Source organism: Pristis pectinata, chromosome 6 (assembly GCF_009764475.1).
Source record: "Pristis pectinata isolate sPriPec2 chromosome 6, sPriPec2.1.pri, whole genome shotgun sequence".
In the NCBI taxonomy this organism is placed as follows: Eukaryota; Metazoa; Chordata; class Chondrichthyes; order Rhinopristiformes; family Pristidae; genus Pristis; species Pristis pectinata.
In genome coordinates this window covers 93,366,124-93,379,619 of record NC_067410.1, presented here as the reverse complement: position 1 = coordinate 93,379,619, position 13,496 = coordinate 93,366,124, and the positions used below count along the sequence as shown (strand labels likewise).

At 38.2% G+C, this 13,496-nt stretch overlaps 1 protein-coding gene across 1 annotated transcript in view; it reads right to left on the bottom strand.

The window, feature by feature from the left end:
* The window catches only part of LOC127571233 (mucin-4-like), a 169,334-nt gene that overhangs the window by 25,972 nt on the left and 129,866 nt on the right, over positions 1–13,496 (bottom strand). Inside the window, exons 45-53 of the mRNA XM_052017430.1 lie at positions 10,686–10,894; positions 10,442–10,523; positions 7,615–7,788; positions 5,048–5,149; positions 4,652–4,897; positions 4,223–4,366; positions 3,290–3,468; positions 1,752–1,911; positions 1,543–1,641 (exon numbers count right to left, since the gene is read on the bottom strand). Of these exons, the coding sequence (XP_051873390.1) occupies positions 1,543–1,641; positions 1,752–1,911; positions 3,290–3,468; positions 4,223–4,366; positions 4,652–4,897; positions 5,048–5,149; positions 7,615–7,788; positions 10,442–10,523; positions 10,686–10,894 (1,395 nt within the window). The remainder of the gene's footprint in view (positions 1–1,542; positions 1,642–1,751; positions 1,912–3,289; positions 3,469–4,222; positions 4,367–4,651; positions 4,898–5,047; positions 5,150–7,614; positions 7,789–10,441; positions 10,524–10,685; positions 10,895–13,496) is intronic.

Sequence of the window (13,496 nt, the reverse complement as noted above, 5' to 3'; positions counted from 1 at the left end):
AAATGACAAAGTGGCATCTGAGCTTTGCTATCCTCTGTCATTTACAATGTCATTCAAAGCCCCGCTGTCATTTGGGGTCCAGCACTCAACTCCAGGAATATTTTGACAGTGAGATTGGCCTTCCAAATCCAGAGAAATTCAGGATAATGGGAAGATTGACCAGCATGCACGCCCACTCAGGAAAATTCAGATCCCTTCTTTTTCCAGATTACCAACAGAAACTTTTGTTAACTAACTGGTTGGACTCCTGTGACAAAACTCCTGATATCAGGGGCAGATTCCCTATTCCAGATCAGAACGCAGTCAAGTAGTAGTTTGCAGAACCTGACTGGTAAATTTAGTTCTTCTGAATTTCTGAAAATTGCTAGCTCTTGTGTTGAGAAACCACATGGAACAGCTGACAAAACCCTGCACAATCCTTGCTAAATTTTGAAGCAATAACTGCTGTATGTTTTGGATCAGCTAACATTTAGAAATGGCTTAAATTAAATATGGAAACTGAATTTGAAGAAGCATTTCTTAAGTCATTAATCACAATATTGCCTGTGAATCCTTCATTAAAAATGCATCTGAATTTCCCTTCTGTTTCATTGCAGACAGCATTGGGTGAACATGCTGAGCATTCAGTAATGTCACTGCAAAATGTCCCATTGCCTAGAATTGTGTAAAAGATGGATTTTGTTATTGTAAACTGTGTATTAACCATAAACTCTTATCCACTTTATGGTCTTTGAATTTCAGAAAGTAGCTTTATCCTACAATAATCATGATGCCATTTTTTTCAGGCATTCCATAAAGTAAACAACCTCAAGGATAGTTAGGTAATACTCTGAAATAATCTTTTGTCACTTGCTAAGTCGATGCAGGCATAAAGTAATTCAGTTGAATAGTCCATCCTTTTTTTTATGGGTACATGTCTTCACAGTTATTCGCCCGGAAAGTTTAGAGGATTTCATCTGGTGTTAAAGACTTGCTGAAAACCCCAAGATTCAATATGAAAAGTAGAAAATTGCCATCCATATGGTTTCCCAGGAGGGTTTCCGGTCCACCCTGCTGGAATGTTGTATGTCTCAGTATCTTTACATCCTACTGCTAAATTTGCAAATCCATTTTATTCAACTTGATCTATGATTTCTGAGTTCTCCTTGAATACTGCATTTCCTAATTAACATAGGGAAACAGAACGCACAAACATGGTGAGAGTTTTCTGGGGTCTGGCAGCAATTTTTGAGAACTGCAGTCTAAGAGATACATAACACAAAAAGATCATTACCACATTTACATATCATCCATCCCTTTGGGGAAAAATACCTGAAAAGGGGTAAAAATAACTAACCAATCAACTGGAGACACTTGGACCACAATTTGAGTTTAATTAAGAACGAATGGACATGTAGACAAATTGCACACATACAAAATAATTTGATAGCTTTATAAAATTATACCAGAACTACATGTTTAACTAATGTATTATGTTTAAGGAACAATAATAATACTGAGACAAATCCCAATTTTATTACATACTACTTAGATCACACCTACCTGAAAATCCTGAGTTGCAAGTACAATTATAACTTCTCGGAGTATTAGTGCATGTTGCATTTGGAGAACATGGGTTTTTGTCTTTGCATTCATCTATGTCTGTTGGGATATATACAACAGAGCTTGAATAAAATCTGTGTGATTTGTGTTTCCAGAATGGCAAGATTTGTTCAATTTTTTAAAAAGCAGGAAAATTAAAAATGTGTCACCCAAACAATGTATTCCATCCCCAGTCAATCCAGCAGGACATGATCCACACCCAGAAGAGGAGCAGTTTACTCCAATGAAGCATGTGAGAACTTGACAAAGTTCTACCGAAGATCGGCAGCTCCTACCAGTGAATCCTTCTTTACATCTACATGCAGCTATCTATAAAAAAACAATTTTAGTTTGGTCTAAGTATTATTCCTGAGTTAAGTTTTTACACGTTAAACAAGTTTCATTTAGGTCTAGCAATTAAATGGAAACATGCATTAAGACAGACCAGGTGGTCTACAAGAAAGTAAAATACAAAACAAGGATGCCAGTAGCGAGGGATTCATATGGATATTTTCCTTAGTACTTATGCATGTCACGTACCTCATCTTCTGTCTGGGCACAATGTAGCTTTCTGGACTCAATATCAAATTCTCCAACTTTGGATAATTCACTTTCTTTCTGGCCGTTTCAGAACTAGCTATTTCTACCCATTTTGGCACAGTTTTTCTTTTTGTATTTGTGCAGTCTAGCCTGCTGGACATGCCCCACAGCCTCGCTACTAACAACACGTTACACTGACGATAGGCTTCTAATTGCTATTCTAACAGTTCCCATTAAGAGTTATTCCCTTTGTTCTATCACGTTTCCCTCAAATTCTCTGCTAATGCAAACTAATCTGTTTTTTCTCTTTCCTAGTTCTGACAAACGGTTCTCGATCTAAAAGATTATTTGCTTCCATTTCCCCAGATGCTGCCTGACCTGCTGAGTGTTTCCAGCATTTTTTGTTTTTTATTGTCACGATAAATGGCATCCACCTGGGAGCAAGCTGAGTTGACCTGTAGAACATCCTGTTTTGCCGTCAAAGGCTAGAGCTCAAGTCATGTTCTAAGAAAGACCTTAAGGGCCAGAAGTTGCCCATGGGCATTTCTTGTGCACCATCTGTCTATAGAACAGTTATTATTATTATTAATAAACAGAATTTGTTTACTAGGTGATTCTCAGCTTGTCTAGTACAACCCTGATTGATTTTGCTAATTTGTACTCTTGAATGATAAGCTTCAAGCGTTTGTCCAAAATTTTGGTTGACAACAGGCAGTTTCATATTCCAAGTGACACAATTCCAGTGTGTGAGCAAATAATAATTAAATCAATGCAGTTAAGCTTAGAAAGCAAAATACTCATTTGCAGAGTTCAAATACAAGGGAACTCAAACTAGATTAGGACATCTGATGCAACTTCTTTTTACCGAAGATAGTAGTCTTATGATATAATTCAATGGGGGAAGGTCCTTGTGCTGACAACCTGCAAGTTACAATATCTCTAAATAGACAAGAAATTGAGGTTGACCAGGTATATTTAAGAAGCATGAAATTGGTAGACCTTATAGTGTTTCCTTGACCTTGATATTTGAGAGCTGTCTGCTCCAACTCTCATACTATAAATATTCCCCCCATCCCCCCGAGTTTCAATGAATTTCATTTTCTACTGTTTAAGTAAAGATAGTACAAAAATTGTTATGTCTGAATCTATTCTTTTAATTTGCACTCACATAGACAGATGAACCAGTGATTCGAGTGGTTTCATTGATATTGCACTCTCCATTCTCACCACAGTCACATAACACTAGCTGGGGCCTAATGACCGAGGATTGGTTATTAGACCCAACTGCTTCAACGTCTACTGTTATTCCACTTCTATTTGTCGGAAGCCAAATCAAAGTTCCATTTTCTATTGAATTAAAAATAAAATGGTTAAAAGAGGTGTCAAAAGAGGTAGAATAGTTTTGTTTCAATTGATCTTGTTTATTTTAATGTTTTATTATTTTAATATTTTACAAAATAAAAGAAAGGTTGTTGAAGCTCATGTATACTCAACTGAAATAGAAGGATCAAAGATCTCAGGATATCATGTATAAATGTTATAAGGCTTCATCAATTAAGCCATCAATATCATATTCAGTAACCCCATTTAGCAGAATGTGTAAAACATTTAAAATTTTTGCAAAGATTTTTCTTTAAACAGTGGGTGTGTCTAATATGGTAGCTGTTTATTATTCAAGGTATATACATTTTAATCAGGACAAATATTAGCTGCAAGTTGTAGATCTTTATTACCTACCAAGGGTAAAGTTATAGGTACACTATTGGAACTAGATTTTGGCAGGTGATGGAGCTGACCTTCTCAAGTTTGTTCTCCCAAAAATGTTCCCTATCCTCACTAAGCAATAGCTCCTCTTGCAACAGTATGATTATTTGGACTATGCTGAATGCTATTTTACTTTCTGCAGACCTATGAGAAATTTTATTCTGTAAACACATCTTTACCAGAGTCTTATTAAGACTATCAGGCCTATTTTGACTTAAAAGTGTTAGAGAGAAGTTGCATTTGACTCATTTGTCTTAAGTTGAGTTGAACCCAAATAATAAGCCTGTTTTGATAAATAATTGTTTTGCAATGAACACAATATTTAGTAAAATATTACCTGTTATATTTAGATCCTGGGATATGTAAGGGGTAAATACAACATCACTTCCAGTTTGTTGTGTTGCTGTGTAGTAACTAATTACTTGTTCAAACAGCTTTGTAGAAATCATACTAGTTCCTTCAATTGTAGGAGGAAATGAATCTATAATTGGATGAAAAATGTGAAATAAATAATTAAATAATCACAGTGATACATGTTTCATTTGTCATTATTATAATAATCATGTCAGGCATGTACATCACAACTCAAACTTTCTCAGACAAATTACCTACTTTCAAGACACGAAGATCTACTCAGGATACTAAGTTTACAAACAAATATTGGGTGTAATGTGTCTGGCAAGTTTCCTTTGTACCTTATGCAGGCAAATGCACACACGCATGAAATAACAGCTTTTTATATTTTGAATAATAATAAATTGCTTACTTAGTATTTTCACATCTTCTATCAATTTTCTGATTGTTTCTGCTGTAGATAACCCAATTTCTTTATTTCCTGTACTTAATGCATCATAAATACATTGAGTGTTGTTGTTGCAATCCGTGGCAAACATGTTGTACAAGGTCATATTCTGTCGGAGCTCATCCAAAAATTGAGGTGTAAACAAACTATCTGTAGCTTTTGACGCTACGTTTTGAGTTGTGAAAATGGACTGGTCACTGGGCACTTCCCCTATTGGTAAAGATATTGATATGTAAACAAAGAGGCTGATGGACACTATACTGCATGCACAAAAAGTGAAAGTGCATTCTGTTGGTATAGAGAAAGTTTTAATTTTCCCATGCAAATATTTTGCCTATGGCATATAATTTTAGAACTCACATGTTAATCCATAACTGAAAAGTATAGAGTCTGTGCTGTTTGCTGGAATAAAAGACCCGTTGGGCATTTTGAAATCATCATCTTGTTTATCATTCCACAATCCTAGAAGCAAAAAAAAAATACATTTGCAACAGGTTTGAATTTTAACAAAGATTTTACAAAACAAAACGTGGCAAATTTGAAAGGCTGCAGTTTGTTCAATTATCACCTGAACTGACTCTACTTTTTAAAATTACAAACTCGATCATAGGTTTACCCAGATTTTCATTTATGGTGATGGAAAAAGGCTGATAAATTTAGAAATTAATCAAGTTTTAGAACTAAAGTTGAAACAGCTTATAGAATCTTTAAGGATGTTATGCAGGAATATGGTCAGATATTTTGTGTTACAACCAGTATGTTTTTAACAGATCTTTATGTACAGGTACGTCTTACAGTGCTACTTCTTTGATTGTTTTTGGATTGATTTAACAAAAGGTAATATAAGAATTAAAGTTAGATAACTTTCATATGGAAACATAAAATGTTAAATTGATCAAGGAGTAGATTAGATTAGATATCTTTATTAGTCACATCGAAACACACAGTGAAATGTACAGTATCTTTTGCGCAGAGAGTTCCGGGGGCAGCCAGTTTATCTATGTGAAATGTATGTTCCAAATTTGAAGAGCACCTGGCTCAGCAGTTTCTGTCATTTACTCCCTAAGAAACTGGAGGATAGCTAGGGTGGCAGAGTGCCACAACTAATAGAATTGCTGTCTCACAGTTCCAGCACCCTGCTGTTTGTGAGAAGTTTACACCTTCTCCCTGTAATCACATGAGTTTCCCCAAAGGTGCTTTGGCTTTCTCCCACATCACACAGACCTGCAGGTTAGTACGTTAATAGGCCACTGTAAATTTCCCATACAATGTAGGTGAGTGGTAGAATCTGAGGAGAACCAATTGGGATTAGAGTAAATGGGTGTGTGACGGTTGGCATTGACTCCCTGGGCCAAAGGGCCTGTTTCCATACTGCATGAATTGGAATTGGTTTATTATTGTAACATGTACCAATATACAGTGAAAAGCTTTGTTTTGCATACTACCCAGACAGATCATTCCAAATGCAAGTACACCAAAGTAGTGCAAAAGGAAAAGCAATAACAGAATACAGAATATTGTGTTATAGTTAAAGAGAAAGTACAGTACAGGTAGGCAAATAAGGTGCAAGGGCCATGACGAGGTACACTGAGAGATCAAGAGTTCATTTTTATCATACAAGAGGTCTGTTTAACAGTCTTATAACAGTGGGACAGAAGCAGTTCTTGAGCCCGATGGTACATGATTTCAAGCTTTTGTATCTTCTGCCTGATGGAAGGGGGGAGAAAAGAGAATAACTAGGGTGGGAGCAGTCTTTGATTACGTTGACTACTTTACTGAGGCAGAAGGTGGTGTAGACAGAGTTAATGGAGGGGAAGCTGGTTTTCGTGATAGACTGGGCTGTATTCACAACTCCCTGAAATTTTTTTGACGCCTTGGATAGAGCAGTTGCCACGCCAAGCCATGATGCATCCAGATAGGATGCTCTCTATGGTGCATCAATAAAATTGGTGAGGTTCATCAGGGACATGCCACATTTCCTTAGCCTTGTGAGGAAGTAGATGTACTGGTGAGCTTTCTTGGCTACAGTGTCTATATGGTTGGACCAGGACAAGCTATTGGTGATATTTATACCTAGGAACTTGAAGCTCTCAACCGTCTCCACCTCAGCACCATTGATACTCCACCCTGCTTCCTGAAGTCAATGACCATGACTCAAATAAACCCAATTTAAATTAGCAAACAAAGGTACTTCAATTATAAAAATAACTTGTATTGTGGAAAGAAACATTTATAGAGTCATAGAATCTTACAACACAGAAATGGCCCTTTGGCTTACCACATCCATGCCGACCTTTCTTGTCCACCTACACCAATCCCATTTGCCTGCATTAGGACCGTATACTTCTAGGCTTTGTCGAATTAAGTACCTCTTAAACATAGTAATTGCATTTGATTCCACCACCTCTGGCAGCGTGTTCCAGATATCAACCATGGTGTTAAAAAACTAATCCCTCAGAACCCCTTTAAAACTCCTTAATCTCACCTTAAACCTATGCCCTCTTGTTTTTGATAAGGGAAAAAGATTTTTATCATCTATTCTATCTATTCTCCTCATAATCTTATATATTTCTGTCAGGTCACCCCTCAACCTCCTTCACTCCAGGGGAAACAAGCCCAGCCTATTCAATCTCTCCTAATAATTAAAGTCATGCAACCTATGCAACATGCTGGTGAATCTCTTCTGCACTATCTTTAGCACAATCACATCTTTAATTTTCATCCTTAATATTCCTAAATTTCGTTATGTTTTGGTACACAATCTCTCTAGCAAGATCTACAATGAAACAATATATCAATAACAGTGACAAGTTGGCCAGATACAAGAATTTTTAAAGGGGTACACACCCATCATAACAAAAACCATATATGCGTTGGTACCCAAATGTGTCGGTACCCAAATGTGTCATCAGCAAAAGTTGACTTACCAAGAAGACCTTCTGTTTTGTTCATATATATTTTTGGTAAACTGGTTACTATAGTTAACATTTTAAATCTTGCTGTTACTGTTAATGAAATTCCATCCTCAAATAAAGCAACTATTGATGAGTTTCCATTTTTCTCCAGATAAAGGGTATCTTCATAATATACTTCTTTATTATCTGTAAGGATAAATAACACACCTGAATGTTCAAGGAGATCAATCTTTCATCTAACACAAAGGGCATCCAAAAAATACTAAGCCTAGAAATGACAACCAGCAATATTAGTAGAAGAAAGCTGAATTAATTATAATCACATTCTTTTCTCTGGTATTTGGTAAGGATTACTGCCCTTTATAAATCAGGAAGAACATCAAATGATATTTTAAATTAGTCCTTCCTTAATATTACCAACAGCACTTTGTAGACATTGCTATTGCACTTTGTATTGAGGTTGCCATAATTTAACGTCACACACTGGAATTTCAAGCAAACTTAGGCAACATGCAAAAATTGCTGAAAGAATGAGAGCAAGACATTTACCTTTATTTCTGACTGGCATCTTAAGTGGTGCAAAAGGTTAATGCATGCCACACTCTGGTCAAGGAATGGAAAATACAGATCTCCACTGCTGATCCTGTCAAAGTTGATCGAGTCAGGTGAGATCCTACTACTTACCTGGCACATGAGAGGTTACTTGTTCTGTGGGCCCAGAGGGGATGAGCAGAGAGGGGAATGGGAAAGTGGGGTAAGGGGAAACAGAGGGGGACAGGGATGAGTATGGGTTGGGGGGGGGGGGGGGAAGAGAAGGGCAAGTGGAAGCAGTGGGAGAGGATATTGAACCTTGACTCACAAAAGGCTACTCCAGGACTTACAATTCAGCTCCAAAAGACAATTGCAAAAGTTATAAGATCATAAGATATAGGAGCAGAACCAGGCCATTCGATCCATTGAGTCTGCTCCCCCATTCAATCATGGCTGATTTGTTTTCCTCTCAATCCCATTCTCCCACCTTCTCCCCATAACCCTTAACCCCCTTACCAATCAAGCACCTATTAACCTCTTCCTTAAATACACCCAATGACTTGGCCTCCACAGCCCTCTGTGGCAACATATTCCCATTTATCTCCAGTCTCTGCCTTCTGCCTGTCAGCCAATTTTCTATCCATGCTAGTACCTTGCCTCTAACACCGATGGTTCTTATCTTGTTTAGCAGCTTCATGTGCGGCACCTTGCCAAAGGCCTTCTGAAAATCCAAGTAAATAACATCAACTGATTCTCCTTTGTCTAATCTGCTTGTTGCCTCCTCAAAGAATTCCAACAGATTTGGCAGGTAAGATCTCCTCTTAAGGAAACCATGCTAACTTTGCCTTATTTTATTATGTACTTCCAAGTACTCCAAAATTTTATCTATAATAATGAGCTCTTTAATACCAACAACTGAGGTCGGCCTAACCAGCCTATAATTTCTTATCTTTTGCTTCCCTCCCTTCTTAAACAGGGGTGTTATATTTGTGATTTTTCAGTCCTCTGGGACCCTTCCTGACTCCAGTGATTCTTGAAAGATCACTACTATTGCCTCCACAATCTCTTCAGCTACCTTTTTCAGAACCCTGGGGTGTAGTCCATCTATCCACCTTCAGGCCTTTCAGCTTCCCCAGCACCTTCTTTTTAGTATTGGCCACTACACTCATCTCTGCCCCCTCTGTTGAATTTCTAGCATGTTAGCGGTGTCTTCCATTATGAAGACTGACGCAAAGGATCTATTCAGTTCCTCTGCCATTTCTTTGCTCTCTATTCCTACTTCTCCAGCATCATTTTCCAGTGGTCCAATGTCCACTCTTGCCTCTCTCTTACCTTTTATGCATCTAAAAACACTGTCATAACAAGAGTTTACTAGAAATGAGGAGAGAAAGGAAAATGTGGTGGGATTCTGCCTGCCTATACCTTTGTTGACGTAATAATCCCCAGGAGTAAATTTGTGTGGTCAAGCCCCAGAAGCCCTACCACTGATGGCTAAAGACAGAATTGTAACTTTTTATTTTTGTTTATCTGCACCTTTTAAGGAATACTGTTTGGAATCTTTGGCTTTCTTGTTGCTAATTTCTTTCTTGAACCAAAGGTAGAAAGTCTCTGGTCCAGCATATTTTTAATCTGGTGCCATTAGTTTGCAGAGTGGCCTCCAGGGCAGCTGTATTAGAAGTGTCAGGCCGCCAAGTTTATTTATATTTATTTTGTTTTAAACTTTATTATACCTATGTTTCAACAACATTAAGTTTAAATGAAAGCAGAGTATATCTTTTCAGTTGCAAGCTTCATATTATATTTCATGAAATAATAAAAACTATTTCTGATGGCATTAATGGTAGTTTTATTTTCTGTTTTAAGCTTTATTCAACTTTACATGGCTGGCAATAAATATGCAGATTGAACGGGCAAGCCTTGGAGTTAGGCATATGTTTCTGTATCTGTGCTCCCAAGGGTGCCAGACTAGAGAGTTTCAACCTGTCTAATCCAGCAGCTGTTTCTATTTCCTGCCCCATGTAATGGCAATGGACCCTGGCTGATGACTCCATTAATACTTTGGGCTATGCCAAGAAATCAGGAGAACAAAATACTATTAATCTTATGTCTAGACTGCAGCAATACATCAGGAGATTGCATTTTTGGAGATGGATGTTGGTGGGTACAGTAAATCTTTCAATAAAGTATATTGCTCAAGTTTAATTACGTTTTATTGTTTGATTTACAATAGATAGAAACTTTAAACAGAGAATTTTTTTATACAGGTAAACTGTATATTTTTGAAACAATAAAAATATATTTATCTTACCTTCAGTAGGAGAAGAGAATTGCACCATACTATTATTTAATCGCACATCAACTGAATCATCACCATTCAAAGTCATCTGGACCTGTCAAGAAATCATCATTAATAAAACAATAGTTACAGGGCTAACAATTCTGACAGAATGAACATCCTTAACAATTTAGATGCACATGCCTTAGCTGACAAGTCGAGGATGCATTATCATTAATTAGGTCTGACGCTGTTCTTATACAACAGAGGTACTCACTGTGATTGGTTTGCTTGATATATGCTGGGCTGCAAAGGCTTCAAAGTTTGTGGCGTTAGCTGTACCAGTTTGAACTGTGCGTCCGTGAAGCTTAAAAATGGTTCTATCATTGGATTCATTAATATTAAGTAACACAAAATCCCCACGGCCATTGAAAGTATAGGAAAGTCCATCTAAAGTGAATAAGTGGGGATCTCCATTCCCCAACCCTACCACAGAAACACACAAAAATAATGTGTGAAGATTTAGTAATATGTTATACTTCAAAAAATTAAGACAATTTAAATTAAAATTTCTATCAACTGAGTTTTTCAGCCAATAGCCTAAAAACACATTGTTATTTATGCCCTCAAATCAATGAGTCCAATTCTAAACCTTATATGTATGAAGCAGAATTGTTTCAAAAGTTCTGCTTTGAGAGTACAGCATAATTTTTTTGAAAAAAGGAATTAAAATGACACCTTGTTCTTTTTAATACCAACTGGTCAATCTCTTGCCGTGTTAAACAGACAAAGTAAGGATTAAGTATATTACTGAGACTATGCTGAAATGAAACTGGGGGAACAAACAGACCAGAGGGGGAGGGGAATGAGTGGGATGGAATGCAGGCCACTGACTTTAACACAGTCTCTGCTGCGGCTTGGATGGAGCAGTGGTAGCCTGGCAGATATGCAATTAAAAGAGCTGTGCAGGTGAGAACAGCCTCTGATGGAGGAATGATTAAATTATGATGCTTGGGCAGAAGCAGTACCTTTGCATACAAGGGACAGAGTGGGCAGGGGAAAGCTAAATGTGGTAGACCCTGCTGATAGGGATCATGTTCAGTGTACTAATGGAGTCAGACCTGTACTAAAGGTGATGCAGGAGTGGCACTGTTGCTAATTCTACAACTGATTGCGATTCAGATACATGAATTTCTGACAGGTATGATTAATTGTGTTCTTTTAAACAAGGCTGTTCTTTTTTTGTTATGGTATTGATATAATTTAGCATGGCTTTTAAAATATTTATGTTGCTGTTCTGTGCTTTTGTAGTGCAAGAGTATGCTGGTTTTTGATCTGTACCAATTATGGATGACACAACTAATGTGACAAAATAACATTTGTAACCAGTGTAAAAGAAAACATATTCCCCAAATGCAAGTTCCTTTTCAACATAAATTGAGCTTGACATATGGAAGTTTACACAGGAGTAGTACCAGATGATTGGAGGGTGGCAAATGTTATTCCTTTGTTCAAGAAAGGGAGTAGGGATAACCCTGGGAATTATAGACCAGTGAGTCTTACTCCAGTGGTGGGCAAATTATTGGAAAAGATTCTTAGGATTTATGAGCACTTGGAGAAGCATAGTCTGATTAGAGATAGTCAGCATGGCTTTGTGAGGGGCAGGTCATGCCTCACAAGCCTGATTGAATTCTTTGAGGACGTGACAAAACACATGGATGAGGGCAGAGCAGTGGATGTGGTGTATATGGACTTTAGTAAGACGTTTGATAAGGTTCACCATGATAGACTCATTCAGAAGGTCAGAAGGCTGTGTGGTTTCGGAATTGGCAGAGGGTGGTTGTAGATGGAGCGTATTCTGCTTAGTCGGTCCTCTTGCTTTCCTGCTTCCTAAGTTGGTGACCAGTGGTGTTCCGCAGGAGACCCCAGCTCTTTATGATTTTTATAAATGACTTGGATGAGGAATTGGAAAAGTGGGTTAGTAAGTTTGCAGATGACATGAAGGTTGGTGGTGTTGTGAACAGTGTAGAAGGTTGTTGAGGGTTACAACAGGACGCAAAGCTGGGCTGAGAAGTGGCAGATGGAATTAAACCTGGAAAAGTGTGAAGTGATTCACTTTGAATTTGAAGGCTGAATACAAGGTTAATGGCAGGATTCTTAGCAGTGTGAAGGAACAGAGGGACCTTGGGGTCCAAATCCATAGATCCCTCAAAGTTGCCACGCAAGTTGACAGGGTTGTAAAGAAGGCATATTGCGTGTTGGCCTTCATTATTCAGGGTATTGAGTTCAAGAGCTGTGAGGTAATGTTGCAGCTCTATAAAACCCTGATTAGACCACACGTAGACTATTGTGTTCAGTTCCGGTCGCCTCACTATAGGAAGGATGTGGAAGCTTTAGAATGGGTGCAGAGGAGATTTATCAGGATGCTACCTGGATTGGAGAGACATAGGTAGGAAGGGGGATGAGGTTCTGAAAAGTGAGTTTACGGAGCTAGGCAGAAGGCTGAAGAACAGGACCTCAAGGGTAGCAATCTCAGGATTGCTGCCAGTGTCATGTGATAGTGAAGGTAAGAATAGGAGGAGATGGCAGATGAATGCGTGGCTGAGGAATTGGTGCAGGGGGCAAGGTTTTAGACTTTTGGATCATTGGGATCTCTTCTGGGGAAGGTGGGACCTGTACAGAATGGATGGGTTACACCTGAACTCGAGGGGGACCAATATCCTTGCAGGCAGGTTTGCTAGTGTGGTTCGGGAGGGTTTAAACTAGTTTGCAAGGGGGATGGGAACCGGAAGGATAGGTCAGTGGAAGAAGTGCATGAAGTAAAGCCAGATCGAACATATAGAGAGGCTTTGAGGAAGGAGAAGCAGAGTATAGGGTATAAAAGTAGAAGGTTGGATGGGCTAAAGTGCATTTACTTAAATGCAAGCAGTATCAGGAATAAGGGTAATGAGCTGAGAGCTTGGATAAATACATGGAACTATGATATTGTGGCTCTTGCAGAGACTTGGCTGTCACCAGGGCAGGAATGGATACTGAATATTCCTGGATTTCAGTGTTTTAAAAGGGATAGGGAGGGGGGAAGAAGAGG